At 47.9% G+C, this 17,117-nt stretch overlaps 8 protein-coding genes and 1 non-coding gene across 9 annotated transcripts; 5 read left to right on the top strand and 4 right to left on the bottom strand.

The window, feature by feature from the left end:
• Positions 1–291: 291 nt before the first annotated feature.
• On the top strand, positions 292–1,402 carry BO79DRAFT_147074 (uncharacterized protein; the record flags this gene model as incomplete). The annotated part of the gene is made up of 2 exons (XM_025678498.1): positions 292–659; positions 721–1,402. 2 exons carry the CDS (start codon positions 292–294, stop codon positions 1,400–1,402), a joined length of 1,050 nt encoding a protein of 349 aa, XP_025540159.1.
• Positions 1,403–1,616: 214 nt separating this feature from the next.
• Positions 1,617–2,573, bottom strand: BO79DRAFT_146708 (NmrA-like family protein; the record flags this gene model as incomplete). Its single annotated transcript, XM_025678477.1, has 1 exon — positions 1,617–2,573. The coding sequence occupies one exon, from the start codon at positions 2,571–2,573 to the stop codon at positions 1,617–1,619; it is 957 nt and encodes a 318-aa protein (XP_025540158.1).
• A 732-nt stretch (positions 2,574–3,305) lies between these two features.
• Positions 3,306–4,330, top strand: BO79DRAFT_254714 (SDR family oxidoreductase; the record flags this gene model as incomplete). The annotated part of the gene is made up of 3 exons (XM_025686092.1): positions 3,306–3,605; positions 3,666–3,760; positions 3,826–4,330. The coding sequence occupies 3 exons, from the start codon at positions 3,306–3,308 to the stop codon at positions 4,328–4,330; spliced, it is 900 nt and encodes a 299-aa protein (XP_025540157.1).
• A 504-nt stretch (positions 4,331–4,834) lies between these two features.
• On the top strand, positions 4,835–6,119 carry BO79DRAFT_264761 (Zn(II)2Cys6 transcription factor; the record flags this gene model as incomplete). Its single annotated transcript, XM_025686829.1, has 3 exons — positions 4,835–4,977; positions 5,039–5,492; positions 5,550–6,119. 3 exons carry the CDS (start codon positions 4,835–4,837, stop codon positions 6,117–6,119), a joined length of 1,167 nt encoding a protein of 388 aa, XP_025540156.1.
• A 570-nt stretch (positions 6,120–6,689) lies between these two features.
• On the bottom strand, positions 6,690–8,732 carry BO79DRAFT_264752 (uracil phosphoribosyltransferase; the record flags this gene model as incomplete). Its single annotated transcript, XM_025686828.1, has 1 exon — positions 6,690–8,732. The coding sequence occupies one exon, from the start codon at positions 8,730–8,732 to the stop codon at positions 6,690–6,692; it is 2,043 nt and encodes a 680-aa protein (XP_025540155.1).
• Positions 8,733–9,663: 931 nt separating this feature from the next.
• BO79DRAFT_146816 (uncharacterized protein) lies at positions 9,664–10,116 on the bottom strand (the record flags this gene model as incomplete). Its single annotated transcript, XM_025678486.1, has 1 exon — positions 9,664–10,116. One exon carries the CDS (start codon positions 10,114–10,116, stop codon positions 9,664–9,666), a length of 453 nt encoding a protein of 150 aa, XP_025540154.1.
• A 609-nt stretch (positions 10,117–10,725) lies between these two features.
• BO79DRAFT_245171 (alpha/beta hydrolase) lies at positions 10,726–11,682 on the top strand (the record flags this gene model as incomplete). The annotated part of the gene is made up of 1 exon (XM_025685451.1): positions 10,726–11,682. The coding sequence occupies one exon, from the start codon at positions 10,726–10,728 to the stop codon at positions 11,680–11,682; it is 957 nt and encodes a 318-aa protein (XP_025540153.1).
• A 1,746-nt stretch (positions 11,683–13,428) lies between these two features.
• BO79DRAFT_146383 (Ser/Thr protein phosphatase family protein) lies at positions 13,429–15,482 on the top strand (the record flags this gene model as incomplete). The annotated part of the gene is made up of 2 exons (XM_025678454.1): positions 13,429–13,750; positions 13,816–15,482. 2 exons carry the CDS (start codon positions 13,429–13,431, stop codon positions 15,480–15,482), a joined length of 1,989 nt encoding a protein of 662 aa, XP_025540152.1.
• Positions 15,483–16,735: 1,253 nt separating this feature from the next.
• Positions 16,736–16,850, bottom strand: BO79DRAFT_t129. Its single transcript has one exon. It is a non-coding gene; the product is annotated as a tRNA-Leu (tRNA).
• Positions 16,851–17,117: the final 267 nt, after the last annotated feature.

The following is a 17,117-nucleotide window of genomic DNA, read 5'->3' as shown; positions in this document are numbered from 1 at the left end:
TGTTCAGGAAGTGTACGTTCATTGGTTATCTGGAAATGCTATCTCCTATCTGGCGCTAGAGCAGATGCATGTTATGCTTCCCGTGACGGCTCGGGTCCTAAGCACTCCGCTCAACATACCCCGGACTTGGCATTTCAAGGCTTCATTTGGAACTATAAGTATCGAGACGACATCGCAGTTAGAGACGATTTCTATAACTCAACACAATCAATCGTACTTGAATCAACACTGCCATTCATCGTCTAACTCTCTCTACACATATTAGGATCATATCCATCCACAACCTACACAATGGCCCCAGCAGCCCTCGTCTCAACCTACACCCCACCCCCTGTTTCCGGGCCCAAGACCAAGAAGGCCACACGCCCCGCCAAGAAGCTCCCTCAGTCCCTTATCGAAGGCGCTAAGATCCCCCAGAAGCGCACCTTCGACCCAAGCGAGCACTTGGTCTTTCAACCCCCGGAGAAGATCCACAAGATGGCCGACTTCGGCCTCGAAAAAGCGGGCATCTCTCCCAACGCTATCTCAGAGCCTTTTCGTCTGTTCACGGCCGAAGCAATCAGACAAATGCGCGCTGAGATCTTCAGTGAGCCTGTGCTGAAGGATTGTCAGTATGCAAGCGATTTCTGCGCAAGCATGGTTAGGGGCATGGGACACAAGTAAGCATACACCTTTCTGGACATTCTAGCCCTATCGAACTAGACTAATGATCATAAATAGGCGAGCCCCCTTCACGTACGACGTATGGAAGTCTCCTGAAGTCCTGTCCAAAATCTCCGCTATCGCCGGCATCGACCTAATCCCGGCCCTCGACTTCGAAATCGCAAACATCAACATTGCCATCAAAGACGACGAACCACCTTCGTCCCAAGCCAGCAACTCCTCTACCAAACCCCCCGGAGATGACGATACCCCGGCATTTGCCTGGCACTACGACTCCTTCCCCTTCGTCTGTGTAGTCATGCTTTCCGACTGCACCTCCATGGTAGGCGGCGAAACAGCTATCAGGCTCCCCAACGGCACCATCAAGAAGGTCCGTGGTCCCGCACAGGGCTACGCGGTTGTCATGCAGGGTCGGTATCTCGAGCACCAGGCTTTGAAGGCCCTTGGCGGCCGGGAGAGAATCACGATGGTGACGCCGTTCCGGCCTAAGGACGCAGAGGTGCGCGATGAGATTTTGCTCACTGGTACTCGGGGAATCAGCAATCTGGAGGAGATGTATCCCCAGTATTTCGAGTATCGCCTGGAGGTCCTTGAGGAAAGGGTGCGGGCACAGCGCAAGAGGGAGAGGGAGAGGGAAATTACTGGACGGCCGTTTAATGTGGAGGAGACAAGGAAGTGGGTAAAGGAGCAGAGGGATTTTTTGGATAGTATTCTGAACGACATGATTGTAGTTGAGTAGGAAATGGGTGTTGTTGAGTTTGTTGTATTACGTTCGAGCGAAGCGTGTGGTGACGTGGTCAGGATGCATGGAGGAAGATGTCCATCTATGGTACTCCGGTTTGTCTTTATGACGTTCACGTCAGAATACGATGCTATTTGTTCTGAATAAAATCAATATATCTATGACATCTGTGATGGTAGCGCCTCAGGAGTTGATAAGTCACCCTTGGACCTTACGCCTTTAGCAAATCCTCCAACACATCGGTAGGGGTCCGTCTCGGAGGAGCAATGTCCAGAACCTCCTTGCTGGTAGTCGAAGCATTGCACTTTCCTTCCCACATGGTCAACACAGCATTCTTTATTGACTTGACAACAGTCATGGATTGACCCGATCCTTCATATTGACTGCCCAGCATTGCATCCAAAAGGCTAAGATCTTGATACGTCACTTCCTTCACCTTTGTGCCAATACGCTGCTCCACTAAGCCGACAAGCTGTTCGCCAGTAATATCTTCCGGTCCATTTAAGACATATTTCGCCCCGCTGTGTGGGCTCGGATCATCCAAGGCCAAGAGATGCGCAGCAAACACACCGACTTCATCCGGATCGATAGGCGCAACAGGGGCATCTTTGGATGCCATCAACTTCAGAGGGCCTAGTTCGCCATTCCGCTTAAACTTTTTGATGTACTCAGCGAGTACGGCCATATAGAAGCTTGTAAACACGTTTGGCTGAAGAGAAGTCCACTTCAGGGCGCTGAATTCCGCCGAACCAAGCATCGCCTCAATAGCCCAGTGCGTGCGCGGATAGTAAGCACCGTAATCCGGACGAACATTGGGTGCGGTGGTGGAAATTCGCACAACGTATTCGACACCAGCTCCAAGGGCGGCGACATGAAAGGCAGACTCTTCGGCAAACTGGTTTGGTGCGTTGTGAGAGGCGATGAAGGCCCTGACAACTTCATTTTCTCGGAGCCAGTCCAAGGTAATCTCGGTCCAGTTCTGCTCGATGAGTTCGACACCGGGGATTTTTGCAAGCCGTTGGGCCGAGGAGCTGTTGAGAGATCTGGTCAGGGCGAGTACTCGATGGCTCTCGAAAGCCTCGTTGGCTTTCAGAAGGGTTGGGAGAGTTTCTGTCACGGCTCGGCCGGTATTGCCTGTTGCGCCGACAATGAGGATAGTTGGAGCCATGATGGTAGTTAAGTGAGGGTTGTGTAAATTGATGAGATTGTTGAAAAAATAGATACGAGTTCCATCTTCAGGGTCTTTATACTCAGAAGATATTGCACAATAGGCAATTGTTTTCAAATTAGATTTGAAATTGCGAACTTCATTTGTGAGCATCCGTTGGCGATCATCTTTGGATTGGGTGGAGGCTCCGGAGGTGGGAGGGCCGAGATGTCGGAGCTCCCACCCGTGCATATTGAATCGGATTCAACCATTACTTCGGACAGAGTCCGAAGCGTCCTTAGTATGGCACATCTTCCAGTCTCCGCTGGTACTATATGTCATCATAATTTATTCTCGAGTGGCTGATCCCCAAAAAGAGTTGATATCAAGGGCATTGTGGCAAGGGCATCGGGCTGGATGAAATTCACTCAATCATGACTATGACCATGCCTCCTATGTTTCACCTAAATCATCAGTGGCTGACAATATCTACTAGTATACAAGGCTGCCCGCTAGTAGCCGAAAGCGGCTTGGCCTGTCGCTTCTCCAAATATAGGTGGACATCAATCCTTGTAATCGACATTAATAATTCAATTCGATTATAAATCCAAGCTGGTGGAAAGATGGTGTCCTGGAGCTACCAATAGAGGAGAAAATAATAAATGAACCAGTCAAACCTGGAAAATACACAAGTAATTATTGAATCTTCGGTTACTGAACATATACTGTCTCGTCGCACCTTCGCATAACACAATGACCCTGAAGTATCTCATCACTGGTGCCACTGGCGGCCTAGGGCAGCACGTCTTGAACTACTTCGTCGAAAATATCCCTTCCTGTGACTTTGCCGCTGCCTCATCCAACCCCAATAACAAAGAGCTATTTGAACATCGCGGAATCGCTTTCCGTCATGTTGACTACGATGACCATCAATCACTCGAAACCGGATTACGTGACGTCGAGAACTTGCTGATTATCAGTACTAGTGGTGCGAGCAGAAGCGAGCAGCATGCCAGGGTCATAACTGCCGCTAAGACAGCTGGAGTGAAGCATGTAGGTAGTCCAGAAATAAATCTGAGAATGTTGCGAAATCAAGGCATTAATGAATCTTAGGTGTGGTATACCTCCCTTGTCTTTGGTGGGTTCTCAGACGACTCCAAGACTCCAGTACAGCAGGACCATCTTTTCACTGAAAGACTGCTTAAAGAGTACGTTGCATCTCCTACCTCTGTACACATCTTTTGCCGGGCCCAATTTAGGCTGACTATATCAGGTCGGGTCTTACATTTACCTCAATCCGAGAAGGCATATACGCGGAATGCTTTACCTTTTTCCTTGACTGGTATCCCGAAAGAACAACAGTGACGCTGCCGGGAGACGGAGAGATAGCATTTACTCGACGTGCAGAACTTGGTGAAGCTACCGCGCGAATCATGATACGTGGTGGATATGAGAATCAAGTCGTCATGTTCACTGCAGAGGAAACAATCACTGCCAAAGAAATAGTGGACATTATTAACGAGACTACTGGTCGGCAGGCCAAGCTAAAGGTAACCTCACGGGAGGAGTACCTGGGCTCCAGTGAGGTGCATGACCAGCGCGGAAAGTCGAAGGAGTACTTCCAGATGATTGCAACACTATGGGATGAGATTCCAAGCGGCGCCCTGCGCACAACACATCCGTTGATGCGTGAGATTCTGGGAAGAGAGCCTACTACGCCTCGGGATGCTATCAGGAAGCTGTTGACGGAGGATAGGGATTATGTGTTCATTTATTGAGATAATAGGCTGGCAGAAATGTATTAAGTTGTTTGCACTGTCAGATAAACACGAGAGGTGTGTTGCAAGTGATTAGTACTGAATCAGATGAAATCGCCCGCTTTCCCATCTGACTGCAGATACTGCATGACGGAAGTCAATTTCACTAGTCTTCACTATTGATTCAAAAGGGGGTGTGGGATTTAACTTAAGGAGAAACATCTGGGTAATCTCTGTTTTCAAATTCTCCCTCTCATATGCCAGCTGAAAGGAATCATTTGCCAAAACCACAAGCAGAAGCAGGGATGCAGGGGTTGGGGGGGGGGGGGGACTACTTTTGTGTGGTTCTTGGGAGGCGAAGGCATGGTTCAACAGAAACGGGCCTAACCAGTTTGGGAGCACACTGACTAATCCTACCATTGTGGAAGGGCCCGAGAGAGAAGAGCAGAGACAAGACATTCCCCCCTCAGCTCCGCCATTGTAACAGAGCCTATACTTTCTAAGACTGCAAGGGGAAGTAGCAGCATGCCTCCTAAGACATACTGGTGCCAAGTGCCTCATTGTAAGGCAAGCTATCAACGGAAAGAGCATCTTCGTCGTCACGAGGCGCAACATACCCAACAACAGCTTCGACAATGTCCAGCTTGTACCCAGAAATTTAGGCGGAGGTATAACTGGACTCTCACCTTCTTGAACAATCTATCTGGAGCATGTTGCTGATTCCTCTAGTGATACGTTCCGGCGCCATATGCAAAACATACATGGAGTAAATGATATGCCCGACATCAAACATGCGTGCGCCCATTGTCGAAAACAAAAGTCTCGATGCCAAGGAGGACCGCCATGTAACAATTGCTTGCGCCGTGGAACCCACTGTTCCCTGGAGCGGCGGCCGGAAACGCCGCCGGTTGATCCCCCAGACCCTCCAAGGATGCTTCAATCCCCACCCGCCCGACCTGAGACAGATGAGTCCGACCAGGAAAGCCACTTTATACGCATATATTTCAACGAATTTCACCCCCGTTGGCCTTTTATTCATAAAGGTTCGTTCGGAGATCATGAGGCACCATTGCTTGTCAAGTCGATGCTTGTTCTTGGTCTGTGGATGAGTAAACAACGGAAATACCAATCGAAAGCCATTGACCTGCATAATGTCTTGGGCTCAGCCATACGTCAGCAGACTGTATGTACGCAAACTTCCCCTGAACCTAGTTCTGTTCGCTAATGAGGGAGACTGCAGGACGCATGGGATGCCTCGATAGCAGATGCAAGTAGTACCTGCAAATGGCCTATCTCGACATATCAGGCTATATTGCTCCACATAATATTTGCGGGTCTATATAGGGGCGGTGGGGAGCTCGACCTTGACCTGAAGCCTTCCCTTGCACCTGCAGATGCCGAACTACTGGAAAGACTTATCATAAGCTGCAAGAAGCTTGGAATGTTCTACTACCCAAATATACTGCAGCATTATTGCGACAGTATTCTGCCGGGATATACATGGGTAAGTGTTGAGGAGGTAAAGAGGTTCGATCTGGCTTTATTCAAAGTCTGTGGAGCTTTTGGTAACTCAGGCAAAGAAGAGCATAGAACGGGTAACTTTGACGGGAGGATCCGTGCATGCGACTTACAATTTCCACCACCCAGGAATACGCCGTTGTGGAATGCTGTAACGAAAGAAGAGTGGGAATCCGCAGCGACAGCGGATATGGACCGCCATAGCCTGGATGACCCTTTGCCTCTACAATGGATCTCTAATTCTGCAGAGATTGTGGAACTCATTGCTACTGGGTCTCCTGCATTACTTTGATTACTGAGTTTACAATTATGGATCGTCGCACAACCAAAGGGCTGAGATGATAGAGTATGGACTTCAGACCTGGTAAATGATTACATGTAAGAACGTTGTTCACATAGACTATATCCTGTAATTGTACCCAGGATAACGTAGCGGTCTCAATGTATCTGCTCCCACAATATTTTGTCCCATCTGCTGCATAGAGTGATAAAGACACTTAAACTCGCTTCCGGTGATTTAAGGTGGAACGTAATGGGTGGTCCAGCTGCACCGCATCTAAGAGAGCACACTACTTGAAGAAATTCAAAGATGAATCCCGACAGGCCTCCATATCAAGTGCCAATGACTATTGTTAAGGTTCTAGAGGAAGTCAAAGTAACAATGATGAAATACCAATGAGTTGCCCTTCGATAAAACAAAACGAAAAGAAAATTAAGTACTAGTCATACCAAAATCATTGTTATTTCCAAAGTCAAAACTCTTCTCTCAGAATGCGTCATCGCCAACTCTGGTTCTAGCCTCCCAAAATTTAAACCGAGTTCCTACTGTCCATCTCACCCAAATAGTATGACCGGTCCACCATCAGTCCAACTGGGTGGTATTGAACAAGCGATTTCCCGTGTCGGTAGTTCCCTTTCCAGTGTACTTGTTCTTCGACACCCGGAGAGCGACAATGGTAACCTCCATTGATCGCGCGACAGCACGAATGGCACTCCCGCCTTTGAGGGCCTGGTCCTGCACGACGCCAGCAACTACAATGACACGGACAGCATCATTCATTTTCCTAACATGCTGTAAGAACTCCACGATGGACTTGCCACTGTTGATAACTGAATCAACCAGGATCACAGTGACGATACCCTCAAGATTTTCCCTCTTCACATCGTGAGGCAACTTGGCGTGCAGGAGCTGGGCAGTTGGGAAGACCTCGTTGACACCGTTTGCCATGGGCAGCCCACCGCGCATCAGCGGCACGATCAACGTCTGGCCTTCGTTGAGAAGCCGGTATCCGTCAATGGGTTTGTTTTGAGGGTGGCATACGGGGAAGGCTTCAAGTCCGATTATCTGTGCCAGGTATTTTGTGGACAGGTAGTGAGCAGCCTTCTTATGAGCATCCTGGAGGGCCGGCCCGCGGATGGCGTCGTCTCTCATAGGAGTACTTAACAACTTAGAAGCGTTATCATCGGTCGCATGGTAGAATCGAAACCAGCGGCGGAAGATCAAGCTCTGGCTGTTTTCGTCTTCCAAGTGGATCACAGGGAGTATGTTCAGGTCAAGCCGTGGTTTCAGAGTATTGTAGGGCAGCAAGGCTTGCCTAGCCTGCAGCCCATCATTGAGGATAGCATCACGTAAGGCGCCATCCATGCTCTTGCTTCGCGTTTGTTCTTTACCCACCACGACAACCGCCTTGTCTGCAGCCAACATCATCGGCAAGTCAATAGGGCTGTCCCCGATCGCCCAGGTGTGGGCTCCATGAACTGTTTGAGCACGAACAACTAAACTTCTCTTCACCTCAGGGGTAACCACCAATCCGTCGTCGATACGACCACCACCGATGACTTTAACAACATTAGCGAGCCCTTCTCTCTCAATGACATTCTCCCAGACGAGACGCAGGCCGCTGGTGACGATAACGGGACAAACGTGTTTGTGTTCGACCGCCTTTTTGAGAAGCAGGGAAATCTGGGGATAGAGCTTGATTTTACTTGCAATATCCTCGCAGATAGAAGAGAAGTCATCATCGCAGATCTGATCCTCATAGTACATCATAGCCTGTCTGAACGCGGCATATGAATACCCCATCTTGTTAAAGAGCCGTCCTAGCGGATTAGGGACGCCCTTAAGATCTTCCAACATCGTCCAGAAGGTTTTGCCGGTGTCGTCTTCCGAGAGCGTCTTGTCCGCATCAAGAAACAGGACAGTCTGAACGTCGTCGCTATGGTTAGAGAGAATCTTGTCCAAACGATCATTGGCAACAGCCATATTATATTCCTCGTCGTGACATTCAATGTCACGAATGAAGGTAGACAGCTTACAGCTCAAACCGGACCAAACATGAGCAAACATAATGTTTTTGTCCAGGCAAAGAGAAGAGAGCTCTTTTGTCTCATAATTTTGCCACTCGCACAAACGACTCTCCGACACACTTGGTCGTAGTCTCTCGGTATCCTTTTTTCGTTGTTCGGTAATCATATGCACCGGAGTATTGAGGTACAAAATATGAGTGAAGGTATCCAAGTCATCCTCAGTGACGACCTTCATGGGGTGGTCACATCTTTCGTCGTCCCAAAAGCTGAGGTGGCCGGTAACGATCCCAACTTTCCTGGTCTCGCTGCAAGTTGACTTGATCTTCTGAACAGCCCGCTTGCGATACTCGGCTTTTTCAGACTCGTCGAGCTTTTTAAATGCATCCAGCCCGCCGGTAATTACAGAGGCAATGACCTCGGATCCTTCAAAAAAGGCAAAACGCTCCTCACCAAGCTGCTGGTTCAGTATGTTCATTAGAAAAGTCTTGCCAGCCCCCGGCACCCCGTAGAGTCCGATGACCTTGGGGGCGGCCACCGGGGGACACATGGGTGCCACGGTAGGGCACTTCTGGTCTTCTGGCGAGGTGGGCATCTGCATTGTCGAATGAGATATGATGTAAACAGTCTAAAGCTGAAGGGAAGTAGAGACGAAGGGGGGTATGGTCGGATCTGGATAAAGGGCTATAAATAAGAAGAATTGTATGGTGTGCCAATAACGTGTGAAAATGAGATTTCACGCCTCAGGTCGTGAGAGGTACCAGTAGAAGGACAAAACTAAATTTGGGGTGCTGGGGGATTTTATAGGCAAGGGTATCATCGGTGCCTAGGTTCACTCAACGACAAATCCTTTTCATTAACAGTCTCGGCGCTGGAAATGTCTGGCTCGTTGAATATAGGGGCTCCGGGTCATTCCACGAAGCTACAGTTGACTGTTGCATTGTTGTCATGATTGAACTGTGAATGGAGTCATCAGTGTTTTCAATACGGTACCTCCCATAGTCAACTCAATTGACTTCTATAGGTGCTTTTTAGCAGAGATAGTGCTCTTATGCTAATGTTCTGTATACAGAGCACCACATATTGGGCCCGGAACCCTTTTCCCTGCATAATATGGAGCACCTTTATATAGTGTCCTGATATATGTGGAATGCGTCTGAAGGCCGCATCTCAAGAGACGAACAACCATAATGCTCTTATGCTGTTGTTATGTATATAGAGGGACACACATGAGGTCCAAAAGCCTTTTCCGAGCTCAAAGTTGGGCGTTTTAATATATCCAGATATACTTGCAATTCGTCTGGAGGTCACACCACAAGGAACAAGTAAAACAAAGACTACCATCGCATGGCAAGGATACAAGAAGTCAGCCCTGACAATTAATCTTTGTCATTTCTATTTCGCGTCAACTTTCTGGGCCAAATATTGAATCTTCAAGCAGCTAGAAACCCCAGTCAGTATGGATCACAATAGCTTGATCACAGGAGTAGTATAACACTCACCACACTATCCAACCCCGACACATACATACATCAGGGAAGAACTGGCAATGCCCATAATAATAATCTTCCAACTCTACCGAATTTCGCCTTATCTATGCCATGTCTGTCTGCAACTTCATCCAATTTCGTCCCCTTCCTCGGATTCACCACCTCCCTAACATTGCTCCAATCGCGCTTTCCAGCGAAATACGCAGCCACGCGATAGAAATACCATCGCGATGTGAACTTGCCCAGCATATAGGTACTGGCTAATGCGTTATACGTCCGCGACCAAGCAGGGCGAAAAGGGATAGGAAATCCATCATGTTCGGCGCGAGATATTGTGAATAGGATGTCCGAGGTCTCGCTTAGTCGGGCCAGGGGTGTAGTTGCCTTGCTCCGCTCGGAAAGCTCTTCGATGAGACGACTTTTGTGCCAGGTAATGTTGGATTGGCGGGGGAGGTTAAGGAATGTATGCCATTTTTGGCGTAACTTGCTTGACATTCTGGTCTTGTCGCATTTATGCTTCTCATGAAAAAGTCAAGGATGAGAGATGGGTAGCGCAACGGTGCTTGGAATAAAAAGAGTGTCTTTGGTATGGAGTGCTATGGCTTATAGTACCTGGATAATGTAGGAAGGAAAGACTGATTTGATGGTGTTTGGGATCTTTCTAACAAGACAGTGCGAAGATGATGCCCTTATATACGAACCAGGGCGTATCGGATTAACTGATCTTTTCAGAACCTTCCCTATCTAGTGCAGGCAAGCTCCGTGAACATTGCCCACAGTGATTTAATTACGTAGTGAATGTGCACTCAATGATACCTTCGATATTATGCACTACTAGTATTCATTGGCTCCTTTGCTGCTTGTTTCACTGGATGCGGGGTTGAGCATTCCCCAACCCCACCTCAGTTCACCCCATTCCACTTCATCTGTCTGTCTTTGTTAAGGCTGTCACTACCAACACCATCCTCGACCCCACCGTCTGTCTTTCTTTACAAATTCTTATCCAATTTCTTTATATTTCGCTTGTTTGTGAAGGGCTAGCTAGCTATTTTGAGTTGCCTAAAAGGAAACAGTATCCACTCTACACCACACATTGGGAACGGTATGCCTTTAGCGCCCGAAATTCAACAATTCATCCTCGGCTTCAAAAACCGGTGGGACGGGTCAGTGAACACTGCTTGTCAGGACTTTTTTGAAGCCCAGCATTTATCCGTTGGCCCTCTGGATCCAGATCATCCAATCAAGTATGAGAAGAATGTGAAGTACGGCCCAGATCCAAGGCATCGCTTGGATGTTTTCTGGCCAGCAGATGCTACCTCAAACAACGCGGCTCTGCCTGTTGTCGTCTACTTTCATGGTGGTGCATTCAAGCTGGGCGATAATTCTATCACTCCGCACATGCACGCAAATATCGGTCGATTTTTCGCATCTCAGGGTATGATCGGCGTCTTGGGGACTTACCGGCTACTGCCAGAAGCTCGATTCCCGGACGGACAGGACGATGTCGCCTCTGCTCTCTCGTGGCTGCATGACAACGTGCATCAGTACAGAGGCAACCGAAATGCCATTTTCGCGCTTGGCCAAAGTGCAGGTGGAGGCCACCTCGCCATGGCGCTTTTCTCGGGAAAGCTAAAGTCGGACCAAGGACAGAGTCTAGTGCGCGGCGTCCTGCTTCTCAGCGCGGCGTTGAAGTACGACCTATCAAAGAAGGGTCGACGCGAGAGCATGGAGCAGTATTATGGAACGACGGACCATAGTCTTATTCAATCCCGATCAGCGTACGGTATTTTGAGGGATTTGCCGCCCGTTGAAGATGCGGATGTGGCTTCCGTGCCGACACCCGAGCTGTTTTTGATGCTGGCGGAGTGGGATTTCGAGGAGTGCGTACAAGGAACCTTGGAATTTGCAAGGCTGTATGCTGAGCGTCGCTGTCGTCTTCCTCGGTTTGAGGTATTGCCTAGTCATAATCATGTTAGCTATGCATTGTCTATCGGCTTGCCAGGAGACAATGTTGGACCGAAGATTGCGGATTGGGTGAGGCAGTGCTCAGAGGGGCCTTGATCATAGAAATACATAGCATCCGTCTGTCTTCGCTTTAACTTCCTGGGTATTGTGAATCGCCGATGGCCAAGACCTATCCGCATCTAGCCAGTGCATGCGATAAGTGGGGATTTTGAACTTCAAATCTACTATCTCCTCTAATATGTAGGGACATTGTCCGGAATGAGACCGGGCCTAGTATGATTGCTTTTCCCATTACTACTAATCTTGAGTATTCAGCGCGACCGGGATACCTGGTGACTAGATGGATAGGTTGACCCTCGTTCGGGTGCAGATATCCTGGCTGCCATATGCCGCTGGCCCTACCCATAGGGTACGCAAGTGGCTTTCTGATATTTTCTTTATTTGCTCAAGCCTCTCGCACTAGTATTTTGCGGAAGCCAGTGTCTCGGAACCTTTTCCCTGCGGACAATTGCAAAAACTCATGGGAGACGGTTCAAATTTGGCTGCCTTGCCGATGTTTCGGCGTAGAGGTCTTTGAATATGTGTCCTGTTACGGATTTAAAACGCTGGAATGAGTCTATAGATTTGGTAGCTTACTTTTCGCTCTGATACTTTCTTCCCCATGGCTTTTCCCTCATCTTCATCTTCTTTTCCGAGTGATTACACTGGCCGCTTACTCAATAATGACCATCGGGTATTCGCGCTATATATCGGTGCTGGATTGCTGCATCACCTCTGTTCATTGATGCAAGTTGATGCCGCCTGTAGATTCTTTTACTTTTTTTCATCTAGATGAATGTACATATAAAGGGGTGAGTAGGTGTCGATTAGATATCAGGGGTGAAAGGATAGAATTGACTCGAGTTGATGTATTGGGTACAAATATATATTACGGTTACTGCGACGAAGGGATGTAGTTCTTGACAGCTACCCGGATCAATTTACGTCAAGTTACTTGAAACTAGGCTTTTTTTTTTTTAGAATACAGCTTGGTTCTTCTTTTTCAGATTTCTCCGATCGCAATTAGAAAATACATCATATAAGGATTTGTCGTCAATGGCAACTAGGTTGGGTTATCCAATAGAATCTCGTCACGTCTATTTGTGCTTTGCTTCTCGGTTTGAAAGAGATTTAGGTATGCCAAATGGCCTTCGGTTTCGCTCTACATCCCGAGCCGAATGTGATGCTAGATTCGGCCTGGCATTGTGGAGGTGAACCGCTCAGAACTCAAGTCAAGAAATAAACTCCGCGGGAGCTAGGCTTGCCACGCTCAGGTGGAGCATTCACGGAAGCTTGTGGGCTTTGGACAGAATATTGACCATTTAGACGTCCGTAATCTGCTTCAAGGCTATGAGATGGAAACCGGATTAAGCATAGATCGCTGTTGGAACATCGGAATCATCTACGGCGGCCCATGGGTTCTGAAGAAGTCTGATATAATTAAGTTATGACAGTTCACAGAGTGGAACTATAGCGTTAGTAGCAGTATGGACGAAAACGTTCTTGACTTCCCAATGCAACCGATTGGTTGCTGGTCGTGCCAATGAAATGCTGTATCGAGTGTAACATCAAATGCCGGCTATGACACGTCCATTTGGCACCTCCCAGCAATGGTTACCGTCCTAACGAAACTAAAAAGCGTAGGATTGCAGCATGAAAGTGAGAATAAAGCATCCGCTGGTAGAAGAATCCTGCAGCGAAATTAGTCAATTGGCTTCACTTGTGTTGAGCCACGCTGCACCCGGTCACTCCAGCGAGCCCTCGCAGTTCCCGAAGCCTCCTGAGCATCCTGAACAGCCCATAATGACCTTCTCAGCTCTTGCGTGGACGGCAGCACTTGCCCTTCCAGTTGTCTTTGCGCAGGGTAGAGAATCCGACCGGTCAAAATCCCCGAAGATAGCTCCTCGGATGCAACCCGATTCACACAACACGACACACTGGCCCACTAGACCTCTTCCTTGGGGCGAGATAAATTTTATTCATACAACTGATACACATGGATGGCTAGAGGGGCATGAGAATGAGGTCAATTACGGTGCTGATTGGGGTGATTTTATTTCTTTTGTGACGCACATGCGTGATAAAGCTGATCAACAAAATGTTGATCTTCTCGTTGTGGACACCGGTATTTCCATTTATGCTTGTTTTCCATACATTCTGAACTCTGATCTGCTAACCGGGACTCTCAAGGCGATATTGTCACTGGGAATGGCCTCAGTGATGTGACTGAACCCAACGGTCAGGTATCCAATAAGCTGTTCCGCAAGATGGACTATGACCTACTTACCATTGGTAACAACGACCTCTATCACGCAGAAGTCACTGATGAGATAAGAGAAGATATAGCGGAATACTATGGTGATCGGTATCTAACTAGCAACGTCGACGTGGAGATTGATGGAAAGAATGTGTCCCTCGGACAGAGATCCCGATATCTCACTACGAAGCACGGGTTGCGAATCATGGCATTCGGGTTCACTCTTCAGGATTTCAAGGCCCCTGCCACCGTCCATGTCCAGGGGTATGAAGATATAGTAGAAGAGGAGTGGTTCAAAGATGCGATCAGCCAACCAGTCGATCTCTATTTGCTTATTGGACATGCCGATATTGGCCAGGGCTGCAAGATCAAACCCCAATATCAGGGAGACCAGAACCCGTTGATCTGCATGAAGGACTGGTTCCGGGAGAACAAACCTGAGATTCCCCTTCAAATATTGGGTGGCCATTCGCACGTCCGAAACTTTACATGCTATGACAGTGGATCATCTGGCCTTGAGTCAGGCCGATACTCTGACACCGTGGGATGGCTTGCTCTCAGCGATGTGGCGCCATCTAACACCTGGAACGGATCTAAAACCATAACAGATGTTCCTATTCCCACAAAGACATGCACACCGCACAGTTCGGCTCTGTCTTCACGCACGGAGAAAACTGTTCGCCTTGACCGTCGTTACCTCGATTTCAACCGTCAGACGTTCGCATATCATGCTTTAGGAGCAACTGGCCCCGAAGTCCCTAGCAGCTTCGATACACCTTTTGGATTGAGTGTCACAGATGATATCAAGGGTGATCGAGACGGTATGAACCTAACTGAAGAGCTCGGCTGCGCTCCTCAATCATACTATATCGCGTCGAGCCCCTACAACTGCCCGGATAACATCTATACGTTGGTGAGATCCGCTTTAAATGAAACAGTGCATGGGAACAATTCCGATTCTGCCAGACTGATCATCTTCAACACCTACGGTATACGTTACGATTTATACCAGGGTCCATTCACTGTTGGGGACGCATTCACTGTTAGCTCGTACGCGGACATTTTTTACTATATTGCAGATGTTCCCTATGATGACGTAACAAAGCAACTTCAAAAGAAACTGAACGAGTACAAGGGAACTGATCCAGATTATGAGGAGCCGAAGGAAGACTGCGGCAGTAACAGCGTCAGGTTTTCTACCAGTCGATACGCGAGCGCTTCTCAACAAAGCGTGCTTAACAGTCGTGCAAGTGACTCGGACAACCTCAACCCTGGACATGTTACAAAAGATGATTTTGGTGATTGTTCTGCCAGCTCAGAGGACTGCGGTGATGACACCCTGCACATCCCACGCCTGGAAAATGAACCGCATCCGTACTATATGCAAGTCAAGGGCAACATTAATGAGAACGAGACGAAGACAGTGGACGTGGTCTTTACAAGTGACATACAAAAAAAGATTATTGAGTTCCTCGGTCTCACAGACAAAGACCCGGTTGTCAAGCCCTACATGGATGAGTCGTTTACCACGAGGGATTTCTTGCAGGTGTATGCCAAGACGGTCTGGAGTGAGAAGCCTACCTGCGAAATCGGGCCATGATTTGGTGAACGGAGGAGAGGATGGGTGGGATTAGGTAACATGTTGCAGTATCATGAATTGGCTGGAATTGTGGAGTGGATTCACTGGTGACTTGATACACGTCAATGTGTATGTCTGCGCTTTTCTGTGAGACTTCCTTCCGAATAAAAGTCTGTCGGGTCGTCCCAATTGTGCTACATTTGTCAGGCATTGTATCTGTTCTGTAATGGGAACATCAGACGTTATATAATCAAAAAGTTTTGTTTCGTTAATAGGCTGGACGGTGGTGCCGGAGAGCAAGGCTGTCGAGGAAATAATCATAGATTCTCTCAACTCCAAACAGTGATAAGTACATACAGCGGTGCCAACTAGTTAAATGCATGATCTCTAAATAGCTCCTAAGTCAGCCAGCTTACCTGAGGTTTTGAACCGTTGAGAAGGGGAAGCTGTTTCAAAGTAGCATCTGAAACTAGTTTTGGGGGATGCTTTTGTTTTGTGTTGTGCCCAGCTTTCGGTTCGACAGATTCTAGCTCTTTAATCAGGTAGCCTACAAGGAGATATTCATGAATCTTGCCATCATACAGCCCGGCTGGCTCCCATATTGGCTAGACGGGAGACTGTCCGTCCGCTGTGATGACCCAGAATCGAACTGTCCATCACAAATTCATGCGTAGCAGGCCAAAGGGACATCAAATGTGACGTGGGGTATTTGAATTTCTGCAAAGAGTACTTCAGTCTACAGACGGTGGATAAGGTAATACGATACACGAACAGAAGGGAGTCGATCCCAATATAGACGCGAATATGGATACATACTACGATACTCAAGCCCCAGTCTGGCTGCACGAGCTTTTACATATTTTCAGGGTGTGAAAGGCGAATCGATACGGGAGGAAGAATCCTTTCGCTGTCATGAGATTCGATTACAGAAACTCAGATGGAAGCACAACATGTATCAGCGCCTACGGGCGCTTACTATGCAAGGCTTTAGGGCTACCTTCAATTACACCTGGTCTCTGGATTTTTCAGAATGCTGATAGCCCTATGACGTACATGATCGCCAAATATGTTGAGGATGAAATAGCCGCATCTGCATAAGAGGAGAATTTTGTTGATGCTACACCCACGCCTGGTATTGAATCGCAATGACTAATTTAAATGTTACTTGTGTCGCAATAATTTAGAAAAAGAAAAAGGAATTCCAGGAATTATCCTCAATTCGATGCCGCTCCGCCAGTGGAACCCTTCCATTATTGCACCACCGCCAAAAAGCATGACAAGAGTGGGATTCGAACCCACGCCATCTTACGATGATCAGGAAGCTAGTGGAAGCTGGGTTATTAAGGTGGACCTTAACCTGACGCCTTGGACCAACTCGGCCATCTTGCCCAGAGATATTATTCGGCCGTTTAATATCCCAGATCAGTTTTTGAATAGTTTGAACTACCCGTGGACGGTTATTCGGGCTCTATCTCAAACCATTTCTTTGGCCCCAATAAACACTGGTGTTTGCTAGTCTATATCATTTTACGTGCTAATATGCCTGTCTGTACTGTACATTCATATGAACCAAAACTGGACATCAAAGCAGAGGTCTGAATTAACGACCCGATCACTCCCAAGGGAGGTTATGTGTCTATAGCGAATGGAACCAAG

Source organism: Aspergillus costaricaensis, assembly GCF_003184835.1.
Source record: "Aspergillus costaricaensis CBS 115574 unplaced genomic scaffold BO79scaffold_14, whole genome shotgun sequence".
NCBI classification, from domain to species: domain Eukaryota; kingdom Fungi; phylum Ascomycota; class Eurotiomycetes; order Eurotiales; family Aspergillaceae; genus Aspergillus; species Aspergillus costaricensis.
The sequence above is the reverse complement of the archived record's forward strand: the minus strand, read 5'-3'. Positions and strand labels throughout refer to the sequence as shown.